Source organism: Rhinolophus hipposideros (assembly GCF_964194185.1).
Source record: "Rhinolophus hipposideros genome assembly, chromosome: 24".
Classification (NCBI taxonomy): Eukaryota; Metazoa; Chordata; class Mammalia; order Chiroptera; family Rhinolophidae; genus Rhinolophus; species Rhinolophus hipposideros.
In genome coordinates, this window is record NC_138070.1 from 18228619 (window position 1) to 18249933 (window position 21315).

Genomic DNA, 21315 nt, shown 5'->3' on the forward strand with positions numbered 1-21315 from the left:
CAAAAAATATGGTGAAGGTTTAAATTAAAAAAATACATATTACAGTAAAAGACAAATTGCCGTTAATGCCCCTCAAAATACTCCCCCTTGCTTTGAACACACTTATCTCATCATTCTTGCCACTTTCTGAAACAGTTCTGGCAGTCCTCTGTTGTGAGTGTTTAGTTGCTCTGTCGTGGCTGCCTCGATGTCCTGAATTGATTCAAAATGTTGACCTTTCATGGTCATTTTGACTTTGGGGAAGAGCTAAAACTCGCACCGTGCCAGATCCATTGAATAAGCTGGATGAGGACACACTGTAATGTTTTTATTTGACAGAAATTGCCATGCCAGAAGCGATGTGTGACACAGAGCCTTTCTGTTGTGATCACAAAATATGATGAATGCTGCTGCCCAGTGCCATCCAACGGAAAGGCAGGGATCTTCAATACGGGAAGCAACGTGTTGAACCTTAGTAACAGTGTGTGACAAGTTTCAACTTGCTCGGTGCAGTCAGTTGGGTGTGAGCTACAGCTGAAAGAAGGTGCGTTTCAAAGTGTGCAGGGAATCATCCTCCATCATGACAACGCTCTGTGTCACACATCCCTTCTGGTATATGGCAATTTATGTCAAATAAAAATATTACGGTGTGTCCTCATCTACCTCATTCACCAGATCTGGCACCATGAAACTTCTGGCTCTTCCCCAAAGTCAAAATGATTCAGGACATCGAGGCAGCCATCACAGCACAACTAAAGACACTCACGAAAAAGGACTTCCAGACCTGCTTCAGAAAGTGGCAAGAACGATGGGATAAGTGTGTTCGAAGCGAGCAGCAGCATTTTGAGGGGGATTAATGGCAATGTGTCTTTTACTATAATATTTATTTATTTATTTAAACATTCACCATATTGGTTGATCACACCTTGTACATATTGTAGCTTCTATTTTTAGGAAAGTATTCCTAGTTCTCTTCAATACTAAATTCTATCAGTAGTGAACAGGTAAAAAATGTCTTAGGGTTAGTTATATGGGCCTCACATACTCTTCAAAATAAAACAAAACGTGGCATTTAGCAGAGGATACTAAGGCTTCCATTTTTAAAGCTTGTTGTTTGTTATTTATTTGTGCCTTAAGAGTGGAAATACTGGCTGAGATGAAAGAACCTGGCACAAAACGCTTTTCCTTCTTGGTGTTACACAGCCAGATGTTGTGAAATCCTTTTGTTTTTCTTTTTTCTCCAGTGCCTGGAAACCTTGGCTGCTACAAGGATCATGGAAACCCACCTCCTCTAACTGGTGCCAGTAAAACGTCTAACACACTAACCATACAAACCTGCATCAGTTTTTGTCGGAGTCAGAGGTTCAAGGTAATGGCTCTGTGGCTATCTATCTGTAGTGAAAGATAAAGATGTAATGCATTCCGCTGAGATAACTTAAAAAATATAACTTTTTGAAACACAACCTGTGAAGTCATACAATTCTACTTTTCTTCCAAGGAAAAGTTGGAGGAAGAGTAGGCCTTGGGATTCAGAAATGTGAGGCAGCACTCTTGTTTAAAGACTGAAAGAAAGAGGGAGGAAAATCCCCAATATCTGCATCCAGCAGAGTTATGTATGTACTTGTGCCCTTGTATGTTATGAGCTGGAATATCTCTGGTTCCATGGGGCCTCTGGGAATAAGCCAAGTGGTTACTTCCTTGATATATTAAGGGGACCAGCCTTGACATGAGTCCAAAATATTCCTTTTTTTCCTTCCATTCCTCTATGTGGAATTCATTCATTGACCATTGAGGTTTAATAATACTATTATATCACAAAAAAGAAGAAAACTAACTTCTTCCTTTCTTCCTTCCTTCCTTTATTAATAATTCAGTCAAAAGGCCATTAATCAGCCCAAACAAGGAGAATAGCCTGGCAGGGTTCAGGGCCTGTGAAAGAAAGGTGGCTGAGCGAGGCAATTGGCCCAACATGCTCAAGTGATGGGTTGCTTGCAAAGGATTGAGCGTATAAGTAAATATATTGAGGATAACAGGAGCCAGGTTTCTCACTGTTGGAGAAGGGAGCCAGGGAAAACCGGAATGAAGCTTCAAGTGTTGGACAGGGATTGAAGTTATTAGGATAGTGCATGGTGTTTGATAGGTATAGAGATAGATATAGAAATAAATATAAAAGTGTATGTGTGTATATACGTATATCTTTCTTAGCTGTGTCCACTAAGAGAGGACTTGGGAACAGTGGCACACTGGTAGTAGAAAGCACACTGAGCACTGAGATCGTGGTTTCTAAATACTGTTCTCCATTAAAAAGGACTAGAGCTTCTTGGAGAAAACTGCTGATTCTAGAGCTGGTTCTGAGGAAGTACAAGATGATCCTGAAACATCTTGTACAAGCAAGTAAGGACTGATACGGTCTTGTCAGAAGGACACAGAAACCGGCTTGAAGGGGCTCCCAACTGGCCAAATCTAATATATAATTTGAGCTTCAAAACAAATAATGATAGTAGTAAATATATTCCATTGAATAAAATAAGAATCTACAAATCCACACAGATATAAATGAATAAACGAACAAATCAATAAATGAAAAGCATTTCCTTATAGGAGAATGCCAACTAATAAATATAGAAGAAATGATAGAATTAGAAAGTTCTCCATTTGGCAACCATCATAGTAATAGCTGATTCAGAGAACAAATATCAAGGTATATAAATAGTCCACATCCTCATTTACTAGTGGGTAAAAGGAGCATGAGGAACAGGATATTTAGATAGCCTCAAAAGATCTCACAAAACACTGTAAAGGGAAAACAAGTATTCTACAGTGGAAAAAACTGGCAGATACTACCTTACTCAAGTGATGAAAGTTAATATCACATTGATGGGACAACTAGACATTGTATCCTACCTGAACTGGCAAGAGTATAACATCACTTTGGTGACATTTCAACCCAAAATGCATAATATGAATCTAATCATGAGGAAACACGAGGCAAACATGAAATGGGGGACATTCTACAAAATGACTGGTCTTTATTCTTCAGAAATGTTAAGGTCACAGAAGTCAAGGAAGGACTGACAAACTATTCCAGATTGAAGGAGACTGAAGACACCTAACAACTTAGTACATCTGGGATCCTGGATTGGATCCTTTTTTACAAGGGATATAATACAGGCAGTTGCCAAATTGATTGGAGGTCTCTAGGTGAAAGGCAGTTCTTTGTATTGTCTTGCAACTTTTCTGTAGGTTTGAAATTATTTCAAAATAAAAATATAGCAAAAACATCTGAGAAAACACAACATGCACTAAATGATAAATATCGTCGGCAAACTAGGAATAGAAGGGAACTTCCTCAACTTGATTAAGAGCATCTGCCAAAAAACCTATAGCCAAATCCATATCCATTGGTGAAAGGTTTAATGCTTTCTACCTAAGGTCAGGAACAGTGATGTCAATGATCGCCTCTTCTATTCAACATTGTACTGGAGGTCCTTGCCAATGAAATAAGGAAAGAAAAAGAAATAAAAGACACATAAGCTGGAAAGGGAGACATCAAATTTTCTTTATTAATGGACAATATGATCATGTATATAGATAATTCTAAAGAATCTATGAAAAACCTACTAGATCTAATAAATAAATATAGCAAGGTTGCAGGTTATAAGGTCAGATACAAAAATCAATAGCATTTCTATGTTCTAGCAGTGAACGATAAGTTAAAATTTTAAATAAAAATTAATTTAAAAATTAAACATTTATTTTTAGAAAACAAAAAATTTTAATTCCTTTTACAGGAGCATAAATAACAAGAATAAAATTAGTAAAAAGCATCAAAGACCTATATGCACTGTGTAACATTGCAAAGGAAAATGAAAGATGACTTAGATGAATTGAGACACAGACATTGTTCATGGATTGGAAGGCTCAATACTGTTACAATATCACTTCTCCCCCAAACAGACCTATATAGTCAATACAATCCCAATCAAAATCAGAGTACCTTTTTTGAAAAAATTGGCATGCTGATCCTAGAATTTTATGGAAAGGCAAAGAACCTAGAATAACCAAAATATTTTGAAAAAGATCAAGCTGGGAGGATGCGTGATCTCAAGACTTTCTATAAAGCTCTAGTAATCAAGAGAGTGGTATCAGTGTAAGAATAGTCCCATAGATCAGGAGTCAGCAAACAATGGCACACGGGCCAAATTCTACCGCCCACCTATTTCTGTAAACCAAGTTTTATCGGAACAAAGCCACACCCAGTCAGCTTACAGATTGACCATGCCTGCTTTCATGCTATTATAGCAAAGTTGAATGGTTGAGAAGAAACTGAATGGTCCACAGAGCTGAAAACATTTACTGTACTGCCTGACCTTTTATAGAAAATGTTTTCCAACCTCTGCTATAGATCAATGGAACTGAATTGGAGTCTAGAAATAGACCTACACAATAGACAATTGATTTTCAACAAACGAGCCGGGATAATTCAATGGAAGAAAGGACAGTTTTTCAACAAATAGTTCTAGAGAAACGGGAACGGGAGCTCTTTATGGGGAAAAAAGGAATCCTTGTATATCATACCATAGACAAAAATTAACTTTTAAATTATACTACTGAATAAAGAGCTATGGTACTGGCATAAACATGGACATATAGGCCAATGGAATAGAATTTAGAGTCCAGAAATTAACATACATATTTTTTAAGGTTGACTGATTTTTGACAAGGGTGCTATATTCATGGGAGAGAAAGAATAGTCTTTTTAACAAATGGTGCTGGAACAACTGGACATCTACATGCAAAAGAATGAATGAATTTGGACCCCTATTTCACATCATATATAAAAATTAAAAATGGATCAAAGATCTAAATGTAACAGCTAAAACTATAAAACACTTAGAAAGAAGAATAGGTTATAAATATGCATGACCTTGAATGAGGCAGTAGTTATGATGCCCAAAACAGAAGTAATCAAAATAAAAATAAATTGGACTTCATCAAAATTTAAAATTTTCGTGTGTCAGGGACACTATTAAGAAAGTAAAAACACAGCTCACCAAATGGAAGAAAATATTTGCAAACCATATATCTGAATCAGAATCTAATGCCTAGGCTACATAAAGAGTTCTAAAAATGAGTAAAGGATTTGAATAGATATTTCTCTTTAGGAGATATACAAATGGCCAATAAGTACATGAAAAGATGCTCAATATCATTAGTCTTTAGGGAAATGAAAATCAAAACTACAATGAGATACCACCTCCCCATAAATAACCTTGGATGGCTGTAGTTTTGTTTTGTTTTGTTTTTTGTTTGTTTGTTTTGGGTTTTTTTGTTTTTCTTTTTTAATTTATTGGGGTGACAATTGTTAATGAAATTACATAATTTCAGGTGTACAATTCTGTATTACATCATCTATAAATCTCATTGTGTGTTCACCACCCAGAGTCAGTTCTCCTTCCATCACCATATATTTGATTGGTCTGGTTTTTTAAAGGACAAAAACAAGTGTTAGGATGTGGAAAAATTGCAACCCTCATACATTGTTGGTGGGAATGTTGAATGGTGCAGCTGCTTTGGAAAACAAAGTTACTGCATGACCCAGCAGTTCCAATTCTGGGTATATATACCTGAGAGAGTCAAAAACATGTTCACACAAAAACATGTACACAAATGTTCATAGTAGCATTATTCATAGTAGCCAAAAAGTGACAACTCAAATGTCCATCAAATGATGAAACAAAATGTGATACATACCTACAATGGAATATTATTCAGACACTAAAAAGAAATGAAGGACAGGAATACCTCAGAGACATTGCGGGTTCAGTTATAGACCACTGCAATAAAACAAATATCACGATAAAGCGAGTCACACAAAGTTTTTGGTTTCCCAAGTGCATATGTTATGTTTACACTATACTGTAGTCTCCTTTATTGCTGAAAACATCGTCTGAGCCTTCAGTGACTCATAATCTTTTTGCTGGTAGAGGGTCATGCCTCGATGTTGATGGCTGCTGACTAATCAGGGTAGTGGTTGCTGAAGGTTGGGGTGACTGTGGCAATTTCTTAAAATAAGACAACAATGAAGTTTGCCGCATTGATTCACTGTTCCTTTCACAAACAATTTCTCTGTAGCATGCGATACAGTTTGATAGCATTTTGCCCACAGTAGAACTTTTTATAAAATTGCAGTCAGTCCTGTCAAACTCTGCTGCTGCTTCATCAACTAAGTTTATGTAATATTCTAAATTCTTTCTTGTCATTTTAACAGTCTTCACAGCGTCTTCACCAGGAGTAGACTGCATCTCAAACCACGTTTTTTGCTCATCCATAAGAAGCAACTCCTCATCCGTTTAAGTTTTATCATGAGATTGCACCAATTCAGTCACATCTTCAGGCTCCACTTCTAATTCTAGTTCTCTTCCACCATATCTGTGGTTCCTTCCTCCACTGAAATCTTGCACCCCTCAAAGTCATCCGTGAGGGTGGGAATCCACTTCTAAACTCCTAATATTGCTATTTTAACCTCTTCCCATGAGTCAACTGTTCTTAATGGCATCTAGAATGGTGAATGCTTCCCAGAATGGTTTTAATTTACTTTGCTCAGATCCATCAGAGGAATGACTATCTGTGGCAGCTACAGCCTTACAAAATGTATTTTTTAAGTAATAAGACTTCAAAGTGAAAATGACTCCTTGATCCGTGGGCTGCAGAATGGATGTTGTGCTAGCACGCACAAAAACAACATTAATCTTGTCGTACGTCTCCATCAGAGCCCTTGGGTGACCAGGTGCTTTGTCAATGAGCAATAATATTTTGAAAGGAATCTTTTTCTGAGCAGGAGGTCTCAACAGTGGGCTTCATTAACCCATGTTGTAAACAGATGTGCTGTCATCCAGGCTTTGTTGCTCCATTTCTATTGCACAGGCAAAATAGGTTTAGCATAATTCTTAAGGGCCCTATGATTTTCAGAACAGTGAGTGAGCATTGGCTTCAACTTAAGGTCACCAGCTGCACTAGTGCCTAACAAGTGATTCAGCCTGTCCTTGGAAGCTTTGAAGCCAGGCACTGAGAGCTCTCTAGCTATGAAAGTCCTGGATGGCATCTTCTTCCAATATAAGGCTCCTTCATCTACATTGAAAACCTGTTGTCTTGTGTAGCCACCTTCATTAATTATCTTAGTTAGACTTTCTGCATGACTTTCTGCAGCTTCTACATCCAGTACGTGCTGTTTCATCTTGCACTTGTTACGGAGACGGCTTCTTTTTTTACACCTCACGAACCAACCTCTGCTAGCTTCAAATTTTGCATTTCTCAGCCTTCATGGAATTGAAGAGAGTTAGGGCCTTGCTCTGGATTAGGCTTTGGCTTAAGGGAATGTTGTGGCTGGTTTGATCTTTTATCCAGACCACTAAAATTTTCTCCATATCAGCAATAAGGCTGTTTCGCTTTCTTATCATTTGTTTGTTTACCGGAGTAGCACTTTTAATTTCCTCCAAGAACGTTTCCTGTGCATTCGCAACTTGGCTAACTGATGCAACAGGCCTAGCTTTCGGCCTGTCGCGGCTTTCACCATGCCTTCCTCACTAAGCTTAATCTTTTCTAGCTTTTGATTTCAAGTGAGAGATTCGCAACTCTTCCTTTCACTTAAACACTTAGAGGCTATTGTAGGGTTATGAACTGGCCTAATTTCTATAGTTTTGTGTCTCAGGAAATAGGACCAAGGCTGGTCAGCAGAGCAGACAGCACACACACATTTGTGTTGATTCAGTTCGTTGTCTTATATGGGCACGGTTTGTGGCACCCCAAAAACAATTACAATAGTAACATAAAAGATCACTGATCACAGATCACCATAACAAATACATAATAATGAAACATTTGAAATATAGTGAGAATTACCAAAATGTGATACAGAGATATGGGGTGAGTAAATGCTGTTGGTAAAGTGGTGCCAATAGATGTGCTTGATGCTAGAGTGCGACAAACCTTCAATGTGTGAAAAATGCAGTATTAAGCGCAGTAAAGTGGAGCACAATAAAGCAAGGTATGCCTGGATTGGTGCATGCTACAAGGACAAACCTTGAAAACATTAGGCTAAATGAAAGAAACCAGACACATTGGGCCACATATTTTATGATCTATTTATATGAAGTGTCAAGAATATTCAAATCCGTAGAGACAGAAAGTAGGTTAGTCGTTGCCAGAGGGTGGGAGGCAAGAGGAATTGCAACTAACTGCTAATTGGTACAGAGTGTCTTTTTGGGGTGGTGGAAGTATTCTGGAATTAGGTAATGGTGATGGTTGAACAACATGGTCAATATACTAATAACCACTGAAAGGTACACTTTAAAATGGTTAATTTTATGTTATGCGAATTATGTCTCAATAGAAAATTAAACCAATTAAACTTCTAGAAAAAAAATACAGAAAATCTTACGACATTCGGTTAAACAAAGATTTCTTAAACAGGACAGAAAAAAGCATGAACTGTAAAAGAAAAAGTTGGTAAATCAGACTTACCGTAATTAAAAACTTTATCTTTAAAAAACAGTTAAGAAAATGAAAAGGCAGGCCACGTACTGGGAGAAAGTAGTTGCCAAACACATCTGGCAAAGGACTTGTCTATGAATACACAAAGAGCTCTTACAACTCATTAAGACAACTCAATTTAAAACTGGGCAAAAGATTTGAACAGGTACTATACCAAAGAGGACATATAGATGACACACGCACGATAAGATAGTCAACATCATTAGCCATTAGGATAATGCAACTTAAACCCACAATGAGAAACCACTACACACCTACTAGAATGACTACAATAAAATACACTGAAAATAACTGCTGACAAGGATATGATGCAACTGGGACTCTCACACATTGTTTTTGTGACTATAAAGTCGGACTGTCACTCGGAAAAACAGTTTGGCAGTTCTTTATAAAGTTAAACACACACTTACTGTATAATCCAGCAATCCCATTTCTAGATATTTACCCTAGAGAAACATAAAGTTATATCCACACAAAAATCTACACAAATGTGTATAGCAGCTCTATTCATAATCATGAAAAACTAGAAACCACTCAATGGATTAACAAACGGTGGTACATCCATACAGGGGACTACTACTCAGCAGTAAAAAGAAGTGAAGTATTGATTCGTGCACCGATCTGAATGAGCCTCAGACATTATGCTGAGTGAAAGAAGCCAGTCTCCAAAGGTTGCATACTACGTGATTCCATTTATATGATGTCTTAGTCCATATGGGCGCTATGACAAAGTTACCATAACTAGATGGTTTAAACAATAGACATTCATTTCTCATAGTTCTGGAGGCTGAGAAGTCCAAGATCAGGCATTGGCAAATTTGATGTCTGGTGAGGGCTTGTTTTCTGGTTCATAGATGGCCATCTTCTCACTGTGTCTTCACCTGGCAGAAGGGACAAGAGAGCACTCTGGGGTCTCTCTTATAAAGGCACTAATCCCATTCATGAGGGCAGTCCCCTCATGACCCAGTCACCACCGCCTATTATATTGGGAATTAGCTTTCAACATATGAGTTGGGTGGGGACACACATTCAGTCTATAGCATATGACATTTTTGAAAAGACAAACTATTGTCATGGAAAACTCATTGGTGGTTGCCAGAGGTTATAGGAAAGGAAACTATAAAGCGATGTATCATGAGGAACGTTGTTGGGTTAATGCACCTGTTCCGTATCCTGATTGTAGTGATGGTTGCACACATCTTATATGGGTTAAAATTCATAGAACTATACACTAGATAAATAGTTTTAAATAGCCTGCTCCCATCCCTCCCTTCCATGTATAGTAATAGAAAAAAATAAAATAAAAATATAAATGGGGCCTATAATGAGTTTGCTGGGAGGACTAGCTACAAGGCACTTACTACTTGGCACATAGTAAACATTCAATAAAATGTTTAGCTGTCACTTATTACTAATGTTTCAAGATTCTGGGATGTTCCCCCCATAAAAGTTACTTAAATACAGTAGAAATGCCAACATTTAAGAGGTGCTCGCTGAAGGGGAAACACGATGGTGGTGCATAGATTACTGATCAGTATGTAATAAAGTGTTATGAGAGCGGGACAAAGGAGAAGTCCCAGGGGAAGGGAGGGCTGGGAAGGTGAGGCTAGTTGCTTGCTTTGGGCCGACCTTGCCAGGTTCCTTCAGGTCCCTTGGTTTACGCTTACCAAGTGCCCTTCTCTGTCGTGGCAGTTCGCTGGGATGGAGTCAGGCTACGCTTGCTTCTGTGGAAACAATCCTGATTACTGGAAGTATGGGGAGGCAGCCAGTACCGAGTGCAACAGCGTCTGCTTCGGGGATCTCACCCAGCCCTGTGGCGGTGATGGCAGGATCATCCTCTTTGACAGTGAGTATGCCCTGTGCTCATTACTACTGAACACACAGGAACCCTGGGACCAGGGGAATAAGCCTGCCCCCATCCCTCCCTTCCATTTATTCATCCATTTACTGGGCAATACTTCCTAAGCGCCTCCTGCAGGGCAGGTGCTGACCAGACCCTGGAGATACAGTGCTGAACAGGAAGACTCGGCCTCTGCCCTCTAGAAGGGAGGATAGTCATTTAACAATTGATTAATTACTGTTGTGACATGCGCTATTGTGAGATACATAGACAACTAAAAACAATGACCTTTCCAATTTGAAGTAGATCTTGATGTAACTGTTCAGTATCAGCTTTAAGATCCTCTTGTTTTAATGTAATGTCCAAGCCCTTTTAGTGTTTTCTTAGACATTTGGGATTTATATCTCATTGTGATGCAGCTGAGAAGAGAACATAAGCTTCGAGTTGACTTCCCAGCCCGGTACTGAGTGTGCGCTGACCCCCCTCCTCTCTGAGCTGCCGCACTTGTGAGATGCTGGCTAGGGGCAGAGTGTGCTCTGATGGGGTATGTTTCCGGGGCCTTGACCTTTCCAACACCTTGTGCTAACCTCTGGGCCAGCTGATCCCTCGTCGTAATCCACCTATATTTACTCAGTGGTCGTGAGACTTGGCGAGAGCATAGTACCAATGTCTGGTACCATAGTACGAGAGTTTAAGATGGTAGAAGGACATAGTCACAAATGAGGCAGACAAAAGGAAAGGCTTGAGATTACTGAGATACACTATAGAGTCTATAATGTCTTTGTTACACCCTTGACATCTCGCCTAGGCCGAGTGGCTCAGTTTTTAGCAAAAATGTCATGTGGTATATTAGTTACCTAGGGGTACCATAACAAATAATCACAGGCTGGGTGACTTAAAACAATAGAAATGTGTTCTCTCAGAGTTTGGGAGGCTTGAAGTCCAAAATCGAGGTGTAGTCAGGGCCATCTTTCCTCTACAGTTTCCAAGGAAGAATCCTTCCTTGCCTCTTCCTAGCTGCTGGTCACCGCTGGCAATCCTTGGCTTGAGCTGCGTCCCTGCACTCTCTGCCTCCATCTTCACATGGCCGCCTCCCCTCTGTATATATGTCTGTGCCTCTCTGTCTCGCGGTGTCTCCCTATGAGAACGCTAATCACTGGATTTAGGGGCCACCCTAATCTGGTATGGCCTCCTTTAACCTGACTGCATCTTTTAAGACCCTGTTTCCAGATAAAGTCATATTTACAGATACCAGGCGTTAGGACTTGAACATATCTTTTTGGAGGATACAGTCCAACCGCTACATATGGTGACTGTAAATTCCAGCCCAAGTTTACAACAGAGCCTGTCACATGGTATAGCTTAGACGTTGTCTAAAGAGTGTCTGTTTTGGCGGGAGGACAGGGGAAGGATTGGCAAGCAGAACTCATGTGGTTAATTGTTAGTCTTTTTAGTTAGATATGCCCATTGGAGGCCACCAGTGGCTTCCTGTTCATCCTGTTAGGTTAAGACAGATGCTCAGTTTTGGTACCTCTGTTAAAGCTAAAGACTAAACCCTGGCTAATGTTTAAGGAAGAATAGTTAGCAACTAATATGCATTGTGCATTTTTTAACCTTTCATTGCCAGAATTCATTATTTTCAAATGCTCTGCTTTGACACCATAACCCAGAAGAGTACATTTTCTGAGCTTATAAATTGTCTGGTATACCCTTAAGTGAAAAAAGAAAGGAAATAAACATCGAGTGCCTAGTGTGTACTAAGGCTTTATGTAAATGATCACATTAGGTCCTCCCAGCAGCTATCTGAGGGCACATTATAATTATCATTCTAATGTAACAGAAGAGAGTCCTAGGGTGTGGAGAGGGTAAATAACTTGCCGGGGCTCACACACTGCCAACAAGCTGTGCATGGGCCTAGCCAGTAACCAGAAACAGGGTGTGTGGGTTCACTACCTGTTTTTCTACTTCAAACAGAATATTGTGTTAACTTTTAAAAATGAAAAGTAAGTGTTGGTGAGGATGTGGAGAAATTGGAACCCTCCCTCATGCATTGCTGGTAGAAATGTTAAATGGCACCCCTGCTTTGGGAAACAGTATGGCAGTTTCTCAAAGCGTGAAACAGACTTACCTCTGACTTAGTAATACCACTCTTAGGTAGATACCCAAGAGAGTTGTAAACATATGTTTATACAAAAACTTGTAAATGAAAGTTCATAGCATCATTATTCATAATAACCAGAAGTGGCAACAACCCAAATATCCATCAGCTAATGAAAGGATGAACAAGATGTGGTGCAGGCACACCTTGTTTTATTGCACTTCAATTTATTGCACTTCACAGGTACTGCATTTTTTACAAATTAAAGGTAAGACCCTTTACCAGCAAAAAGATTGTGATTCGCTGAAGGCTCAGATGATGGTTCCCATTTTTTTTAACAATAAAGTATTTTTTAATTAAGGTGTGTACATTTTTTTTTAGACACAATGCTATTGTATACTTAATTGACTACAGGATAGTATAAACATAACTTGTATATGTACTGGGAAACCAAAACTTCGTGTAACTTGCTTTTTTGCAACATTCACTTTATTGAGATAGTCACCGTGTTGCTGCAGTCTGGAACCAAACCTGCAATATCTCTATGGTATGACTGTAGATTTATACAAGGGGGTATTCTTTAGCCACAAAAAGAAATGAAGCACTGACACGTGTTACAATATGATGAACCTTGAAAACATGCTCGATGAAAGAAACCAGACACAGAAGGCCACATATTTTATGATTCCATGTATAGGAAATGTCCAGAATAGGCAAATCCACACAGACAAAAAACAGATCAATGGTTGTCAAGGGCTGAGGAAGAAGGGAGGAATTGGAAGTGACGGCTTCATGGGTACAGGTTTTCTTTCTGGGATGAAAAAAATCTGGAATTAGACCGTGGTGGTGGTTGTACAACATTGTAAATAATACCACTGAATTGTACACTTTAAAATGGTTAAAATGGTGAATTTTGTAACAATAAAAAAGTAATAGTTTTTATAGGATAACCGTTCATTCAATTTAGCACATTTCTATTGGGTATCTGCTGAGTGGCAGAGAAAATTATCTTTTATTTAGTGCAGTGCCCCTACTGGAGGTACCACACGGCAATAATTTGGTTTAAATTTGCTCATGCGTCAAGTCCTCTTTGATACTGGAAATACATCTAGGAAATAGTACTGGGCCTCACACCAAGGTGCACTAAAATGATTTCATTACCATGAAAATAATTGTTGGCTATTGAATGCTTGCTGTGTGCTAGACTTGATGCTGAGTGCTTGTTTCATTTTGTTAGTTAATCCTTGCGACAGCCCTGTTGGTAAGAAAATTGCATCAAAAGATAGAATAATTTGTCCAAGCTAATAAGTGCCAGAGCCAGGATTCAAACCCAGATTTGCTACTTTTTTAGTTTTTTTTTTTTTTTCAGCATCTAGCATCCCTTTTGTTGACAATAAAAACTAGATCATAATAACAGATCCAGTTGAATGCTTTAAAAGTACGTGAAAGTTTGTGCAGTTCTGATTTTTTTAAGATTTTATTGGGGAAGGGGAATAGGACTTTATTGGGGAACAGTGTGTACTTCCAGGACTTTTTCCAAGTCAAGTGTTGTCCTTTCAGTCTTAGTTGTGGAGGGCGCAACTCAGCTCCAGGTCCAGGTCCAGTTGCCATTATTAGTTGCAGGGGGCGCTGCCCACCATCCCTTGTGGGAGTCGAACTGGCAACCTTGTGGTTGAGAGCCTGCGCTCCAACCAACTGAGCCATCTGGCCACCCAGGAGCTCAGTGGCAGCTCATTGACTTCATTCTAGTTGCGGAGGGTGCAGCTCGCTGGCCCATGTGGGACTCAAACTGGCAGCCCCGTTGCCCAGAGCTCGCAGTCTAACCAACTGAGCCACCCATCTGCCCCTGCAGTTCTGATTATTATCAAACTGGCCTCTTCTGCAGCTCTCCAGAGTCTGCCCTCTATGGCTTCCATTTACTCAAAGACTAAGAAGCCTGGTGATCTGAGAGGCTGCCTGCTCCTTCCCATCTTCAGAGACCCTGATGTATGTTGCCTGGCAGGGGCCCCAACACTAGCCAACTCTAATAGCTCATGCCCCACAGCTCTGCAAAAAAAGATGCAACATGCAACTACTAGAACTAATTCCCAAAGTTTCATCTACTAGACAGTGAAATAGTTTAAATAGCTGAGTACTGCCTCATGGAAAGCCTTATGACCCATCAGGATTGAATAAGGCTGAACATTTTGGAGATGGTGCCTACAGACTGTCCCATAATTTGGGAGGAGGTTGGAGGAGAAGTTAAATGGTGGGAACGGGACCAGGTTACAGTCTCTGTGTCCCAGAACATCCGGTGTGACATGAACCTGGGTCTCAGAACGTCAATGAGATCCTCGTGTTCTCTGCTCATTACAGAAGAGTGTTCCAGAGGCACCTACGGTGCGTTTGCACCTCAGGAGAGAGACAGTGTTGGCAGCCGGTGGAAGCTGTCTGCTCCGTCATCATTGCCACATCAAGCCATTTGTCATAGACTCTGCGCTTGATTTTCTCTCATGAATTTAGGGAGGCTGCCACAGTAGGCTGTGGACTGTGTGTGAATGCAGCGCTGTGGAGGCTTCAGAACCTCTGCCGCCCCCAGAATTGCATTGACTGAGTTAACAGAACCAAATGGAAGATCAGGTCGGCCGGAGCCAGCACTGGGGTACAGGGACTGCCCAAGCCCGCCAGCCTCGTGGGCCTCCCTCAGCTTCTAGGCCCTGAAGGGATAAGTGACTCACAAGGGTGGGGTCTTACTTTTAACATTAGTTGAGCACTTATGTTTGCAGGGCACTATGCTGTTCACTTTCCATGCATTCTTTCCCTTAATTCTCAGTACTGGTAAGCAGGTACTATTATCTCCATTTGCCAAATAAGAGAATTGAGGCTCATAAAAGTTCAGTAACTTGCCCAAAGTCCCACAGATACTGATCCCACCCTCATGGAACGGGCGGGATCCATTTCATCTTCAATCAAAGATTGACGATGAAAAGGATTGAAGGCCCAAGGATAGGTAGGATCAGACACCTGGGACTGCATTAGTAATTTTATTTCATAGGCTCCAAAATGCCATCAATTGTGAGATGCAACATTATTTTACCACTGAGGGAAAAAATTCTCTTCCATTTAAACAATGACATGCATTGATTGAGAGACACTTCCCAGGTGGTATGTGTCAGGCTATCTCCCATCCAAAAAATGAGATCTTGAATATATTCCTAAGTTTCAAGTTTCCTGCTATATCACTGAATTTTAAGAATCCATCATAGATATCGTGTGTGTTCCCAAAATGGCTGAATAAGGCATGCTGTCAGCATGGCACACATCTGGGGATTGAAAGTTCCAAGTTTAAGGTCTGCCTTTGCTGTTGAAATATCAGTTTAATCTGAATACTTTATAAGAAGAAGAATAGAGAAGCTAACACTTACTGAGCTTGTACTCCATACCAGGTCCTATACCTAAATACTCCACATGTATCAACTCATTTTAATTCTTATAACTCCCTGAGGGAGAAATGAATACCGTTTTCATTTTGTAGATGAGAAAACTGAGGTATTCCTAAGTATCTAGCTCAAATTCATAGTTAGTACATGGTAAAGTCAGGATGAGAACCCAAGAATTTGGGTTTTTTTTTTTTTTTTAGGTTTATTGAGGTATAATTTATACACAGTAAAAATCACCTTTTTAGTTTATACAGTTCGATCAGATTTGACAAATATATACATAATCAAAATATAGAACGTTTTCATCACTTCAAAAGTTCCCGTGCCCCTTGGTGGTCAGTCTTCTCCTCCACTCCCAGCCCTCAGCAACCACTGATCTGTGTTCCATCTGTACAGTTCTGTTTTTTGAGAATGTCATATCAATGGAATCATCCAGTATTTAACCGTTTGTGTCTGGCTTTTTTCACATAGAATAGTGCTTTTGAGATTCATCTATGTTGTTTCAGTAGTTCCTTTTATTTGCCAAGAAACATGCCTTTGCACAAATGTGTCAATTTGTTCATCCATTTACAGCTGATAAACATTACACCATCCATGATAAAGGTGTGATAAAGCTGCTAAAAACATAATGTACAGGTTTTCGTGTGAGCATATATTTTCATTTCTCTTGGGAGAAATGAAACTCAGGAGTCCAGGATTTCCTGGGTCACGTGCTAAGTGCGTGTTTAGCATTATAAGACACTGCCAACTGTTTTCCAAAGTGGCTATACCATTTTGCATTCTGACCCACAATATATGAGACTTCCAGTTGCTCCACATTCTTGCCTGCATTTTTTGTGTTGTCTGTTTTTTTAATGTCAGCCATTCTGGCAGGTGTGTAGTGGTAACTCATTGTGGTTTTAATTTGTATTTCCGCAATTACTCATGGCGTTGAACATCTGTCTGTTCATGTTCTTATTTGCCATCTGGTATCATATCATTTTAGCCTAAAGAAGTTCCTTTAGCATTTTCTCTAAGGCAGGTCTGCTGTCTCTCAGTAGCTTCTCTCAGCTTTTGTTTGAGAAAGCTTTAATTCACCTTCATTTTCAAAAAAATAGTTTTGCTGGATATTGAAGTCTATGCTGACAGTTTCCTTCTTTCAGGACCTCAAAACTATTGCTCTTCTGTCTTGCGGCTTGTATCGTTTCTAGAGATGTCTACTCTATTTTTGTTTTCCTGTATGTCATCTTTTCCCTGCCTGCTTTCAGGATTTTATCTTTGCTTTCGGTTTTCATCATTTAACTATGTGATGTGGCTAGGTGTGTTTTCTTTGTTTTTTTTTTATTTTTGTTTTTTAATTTATTTCCTTGGCGCTTGCTCAGTTTCTCAGATTACTTTTCATTGACTTTGGAGCATTCTTAGTCATTTTCTCTTCAAATATTTCTTCTCTCCTATTCTTGTTTTCTTCTCTTTCTGGAACTCCAATTACATATTGTTAGAGCGTGTGATATTGTCCCACAGCTGTTGGGTGCTGTTTTCCTCTTTCCACTTATTTTTTCTCTGTTTCATTTTGGATAATTTCTATTGAGCTATCTCTAAATGTTTTGATTATTTCCTCAGCTTTGTGCAGTCTGTTTATAGGACCATCAAAGGAGTTATTCATCTTATTGTTTTATTTCTAGCATTTGTATTTGACTCTTTTTTTATAGTTTCCATATCACTGCTGAAATTTCCAATCTGTTCAAGCATGCTGTTCATCTTTTCCACTAAGTACTTTCTGTATTAATCATGTAGTCTCTCTGGTAGTTCTAACATCTAGGTCATTATTGGGTCTGGTTTTGTGGACTGTTTTATCTCTCCTTGTTTAAAAAAAAATGTTTTTAATTGGGGAATATTGGGGAACAGTGTGTTTCTCCAGGGCCCATTAGCTCCAAGTCATTGTCCTTCAATCTAGCTGTGGAGGACGCAGCCCAGCTCCAAGTCTAGTTGCCGTTTTCAATTTTTAATTGCAGGGGGTGCAACCCGCCATCCCGTGCGGGAATCAAACCAGCAATCTTGTTGCTGAGAGCTTGAGCTCCAACCAACTGAGCCATTCGGCTTCCCCTCTGGAAGCTCAGCGGCAGCTCATTGTCTTCAATGGAGGGCGCAGCTCAATGGTCCATGTAGGAATTGAACCGGCAACCCTGTTGTTCAGAGCTCGCGCTCTAACCAACTGAGCCATCCGGCCACCCCATCTCTCTTTTAAGATTGAGATATAATTGACATATAACATTGTATTCATTTCAAGTTCCACATGATTTGAGATATACACACACACACACACACACACACACACACACGGTGCCAAAAAAGTATACACAATTGAAGAAAGGAAAACTGTGCTTTGCATTCATGCAGGGGCTCTGGGGCTCTGGGAAGCCAGGGGCTGATGGCTTTTGCCTCTGCTCTTCCCCTAGAAGCAGTAGGTCTTTGTCTGGTTACTTTGGCAGGAAGGAGAGTTTCCTATTCCTTCTCCCCAGGGGCAAACAGGTTTTGCTTCTACTCTGACTGTGGGAGCAAGAGGGTTTGCTGCCCCTCTCCCACAAACTTAAGGCTTTGCTTCCTTTGGGAGGAGGGTCCAGGAAGCAGCAGGATGTCATGCCTGTCCCCTAGCAGCAGCCGATCACACCATCACACCTGTGCCACCAATGGGACTCTTTGGTCTGCTGCCTACCCCAGTGGGCACTGGGTGGAGGGAGGCCCGCGCAAAATTGCTTGAAAGTGAGTGGCGACTCCTGTTGTATCTGGGCTCCTGGTTATGCTGGACTGAGAGGCTAATCCACACTCAGCCTTTGGGAACTTGTTAAAATTTCAGCTGCTTTCTTCTTACTCGCTTTTATGGCGACCACCTCCTCCTCTTCCTCTCGTGCTCTATCAAAGAGGAAACACTTTTGTGTGGCCTGACTCTTCTCAGAGGGGCTTCTTACTGTTTAGAATTAAATTCCCTTTGTTTATCTTCAGACCTCAGCTTTCTGATGGGTTGAAGAAAAGGTTTGAGCTTTTTCTCGTTGTTCGGATGGAAGCAGCGTTTTCTTACTGCTTTCTACATCCTGAAGAAAAGTGGAACTCCCCCAAAGCCTACTTTTTAAATCCCAGCCCTACACTCCCTCTGAAAGGCTTTCATTTCCAGGACTTTGCTTACACCTCAACACATAAGATATAGTGAAGTAGTTCTATCCCCGTCCTAGAACCTGCGCATCAGAAACGGGAGTCCAGAGGAGTCAAGTGCGCTCACACGGAGTAATCAGAATCGAGTGAATCTCCTCCATGCAGAAAGTCATTTCTGTGCCAGTTTCCCACTTGAAAAAATAAGTGCGGGTCCTCCTGCAAGCATTGCACCTCTAAGGTATCAGGGATGCCCTTCTCTTTGTACGACTTTACCTCCTCAAGTACCTTCCCTGCAAAGAGGTCCCAGTGTTTTCATGTGCTTTATCTCATCTGTCTATCACACATTCATGTGATACAGGAGCAGGTGGTAGTCTCTCCATCCTCAAAACTGAAAGAAGCAAGAAGCGTGGAAGTGAAGAATCACACAGCCCAGCTGGTCCCAAACCCAGACTGTCCGACTCCAGCCTGGCCCCCACGTAGACTGCACCACTGTGCTGTGTGCTAATTCTAAGGTCTCCTGGGGGGGGGGAGCCTCCACAGTCATTTGTTCAGGGTTTAAGTGATTCATTTTGTGATTTGATCCTGAAACATAAGACAGTCTGCTTTTATAGACAAAAAACAATATCCCAAACTGGATCGCATTAGTTCAGAAGAGTTTTGTTTGCAACAGATTGGAAAGCGAGCCCTGTAGCTGAGCCCCAGGCTGAGGGCTGGTATCCTTTTGTCTTCCACAGCTCTCATTGGCGCCTGCGGTGGGAATTATTCGGCCATGACTTCTGTGGTCTATTCCCCTGACTTTCCTGACACCTACGCCACAGGGAGGGTCTGCTATTGGACCATTCGGGTTCCGGGAGCCTCCCACATCCACTTCAACTTCACCTTATTTGACATCAGGGATTCCGCAGACATGGTGGAGCTGCTGGATGGCTATACCCACCACGTCCTGGTCCGTTTCAATGGAAGGAACCACCCACCTTTGTCCTTTAACGTCTCTCTGGATTTTGTCATTCTGTATTTCTTCTCTGATCGCATCAACCAGGCCCAGGGATTTGCTGTCTTATACCAAGGTAAGACTTCCCTGTGTGCCTCAGGCTCCCCTTGCCCACTCCTGTGACCTATGGACTTTGGGCAGTTCTTGCTGGGAGGTCCATGAGTCAGGAGCTACTGACTCAACTTGAGGATCTCCCTACCAACCATTTCATAACTTGTCTATATTTCACAATACAGAAGAGAGGTGAAACCTGTCGATTTTGCTGTTAGTAGTTCTAATGACAGTTTTCATGGGAGGGTTAAAGAACAGTTAAAAGAAAGAGCTGAGATTGGTAGAATTAGAAGGCTCTAAAGAGGTCATTTGGTCCATCCTCCTGCCTCTCATTGTCATTTGGTCCGTCCTCCTGCCTCTCAGGATCCCAGACAAACCCAAAAGACTGGTTTCCCATCTTTCTTCAAATCTTCCTAAGGTGGAACCCCACTCTCTGCCCCACTAATGTGGACACATGTGTTCCAGGCACATCTCTGCCAGCACATGAGAAGCACAGGGGGTCTAAGACCCAGGCTTTGTCCGGGATGTTGAGGGCCTCAAGAAAAGTTACATCAGTGTGTGCTACAGGAAGTCAGAGGGAGGAGGCCTCCCTGCAGGTGGGGTAGTCTTAAAGAAAAGGTAGGATTTGGGTCAACAGATAGGAAGGAAGAGGGCCTTCTGGGCAGAAGGAGCCGTAACTGCAAAGGCACAAGGGTTGGAAAACGATAAAGCATGCACAGATGTCTGTGAAAAGACCAAATGATGAGAAGTTGACAGCTCATCCTTTCTGCCTCCTTCAGGGCCACGGCTTGACAGGTTCTGCTTTGGGACCAGTGGGGCCAGTGGAGAGAATTGCACCCCGAATCGAATCAGAGAAAATAGCCTTTCCACATAACCAGTTCCTCCTCCTCCATAGCTGTTCATTGTCTTGATGAGCTTTTCCCCAGTTAATTCCGTTTGCTCTTCCAGCCGTCAAGGAAGAAGCACCACAGGAGAGGCCCACTGCCAGCCAGACACTGGCTGAGGTGATCACGGAGCAGGCCAACCTCAGCGTCAGCGCTGCCCGGTCCTCCAAAGTGCTCTACGTCATCACCACCAGCCCCAGTCATCCACCCCAGACCGTCCCAGGTAGTGGTTCCCAGACACCATCAAAGGGGGTGGGAGCCACAGAGCTTGAAGGCAATGCTCTTGGCCGCTACATACACGAGCACCCTTGGGACTTTCTCATTCCAAGGCAGGTTGGGGAATCTGACTCTGTGATTCTGTTTGTCTTGGCCTT

The 21315-nt window shown here is 41.1% G+C and overlaps 1 protein-coding gene across 1 annotated transcript in view; it reads left to right on the plus strand.

Moving 5' to 3' along the window:
• Window positions 1-21315, plus strand: part of KREMEN1 (kringle containing transmembrane protein 1) — a gene marked incomplete at its 5' end in the record, with an annotated part of 56908 nt that overhangs the window by 28694 nt on the left and 6899 nt on the right. The window contains 4 exons of the mRNA XM_081037790.1: window positions 1224-1348; window positions 10225-10378; window positions 19750-20082; window positions 21006-21164. Coding sequence (XP_080893916.1) covers window positions 1224-1348; window positions 10225-10378; window positions 19750-20082; window positions 21006-21164 — 771 coding nt within the window. The remainder of the gene's footprint in view (window positions 1-1223; window positions 1349-10224; window positions 10379-19749; window positions 20083-21005; window positions 21165-21315) is intronic.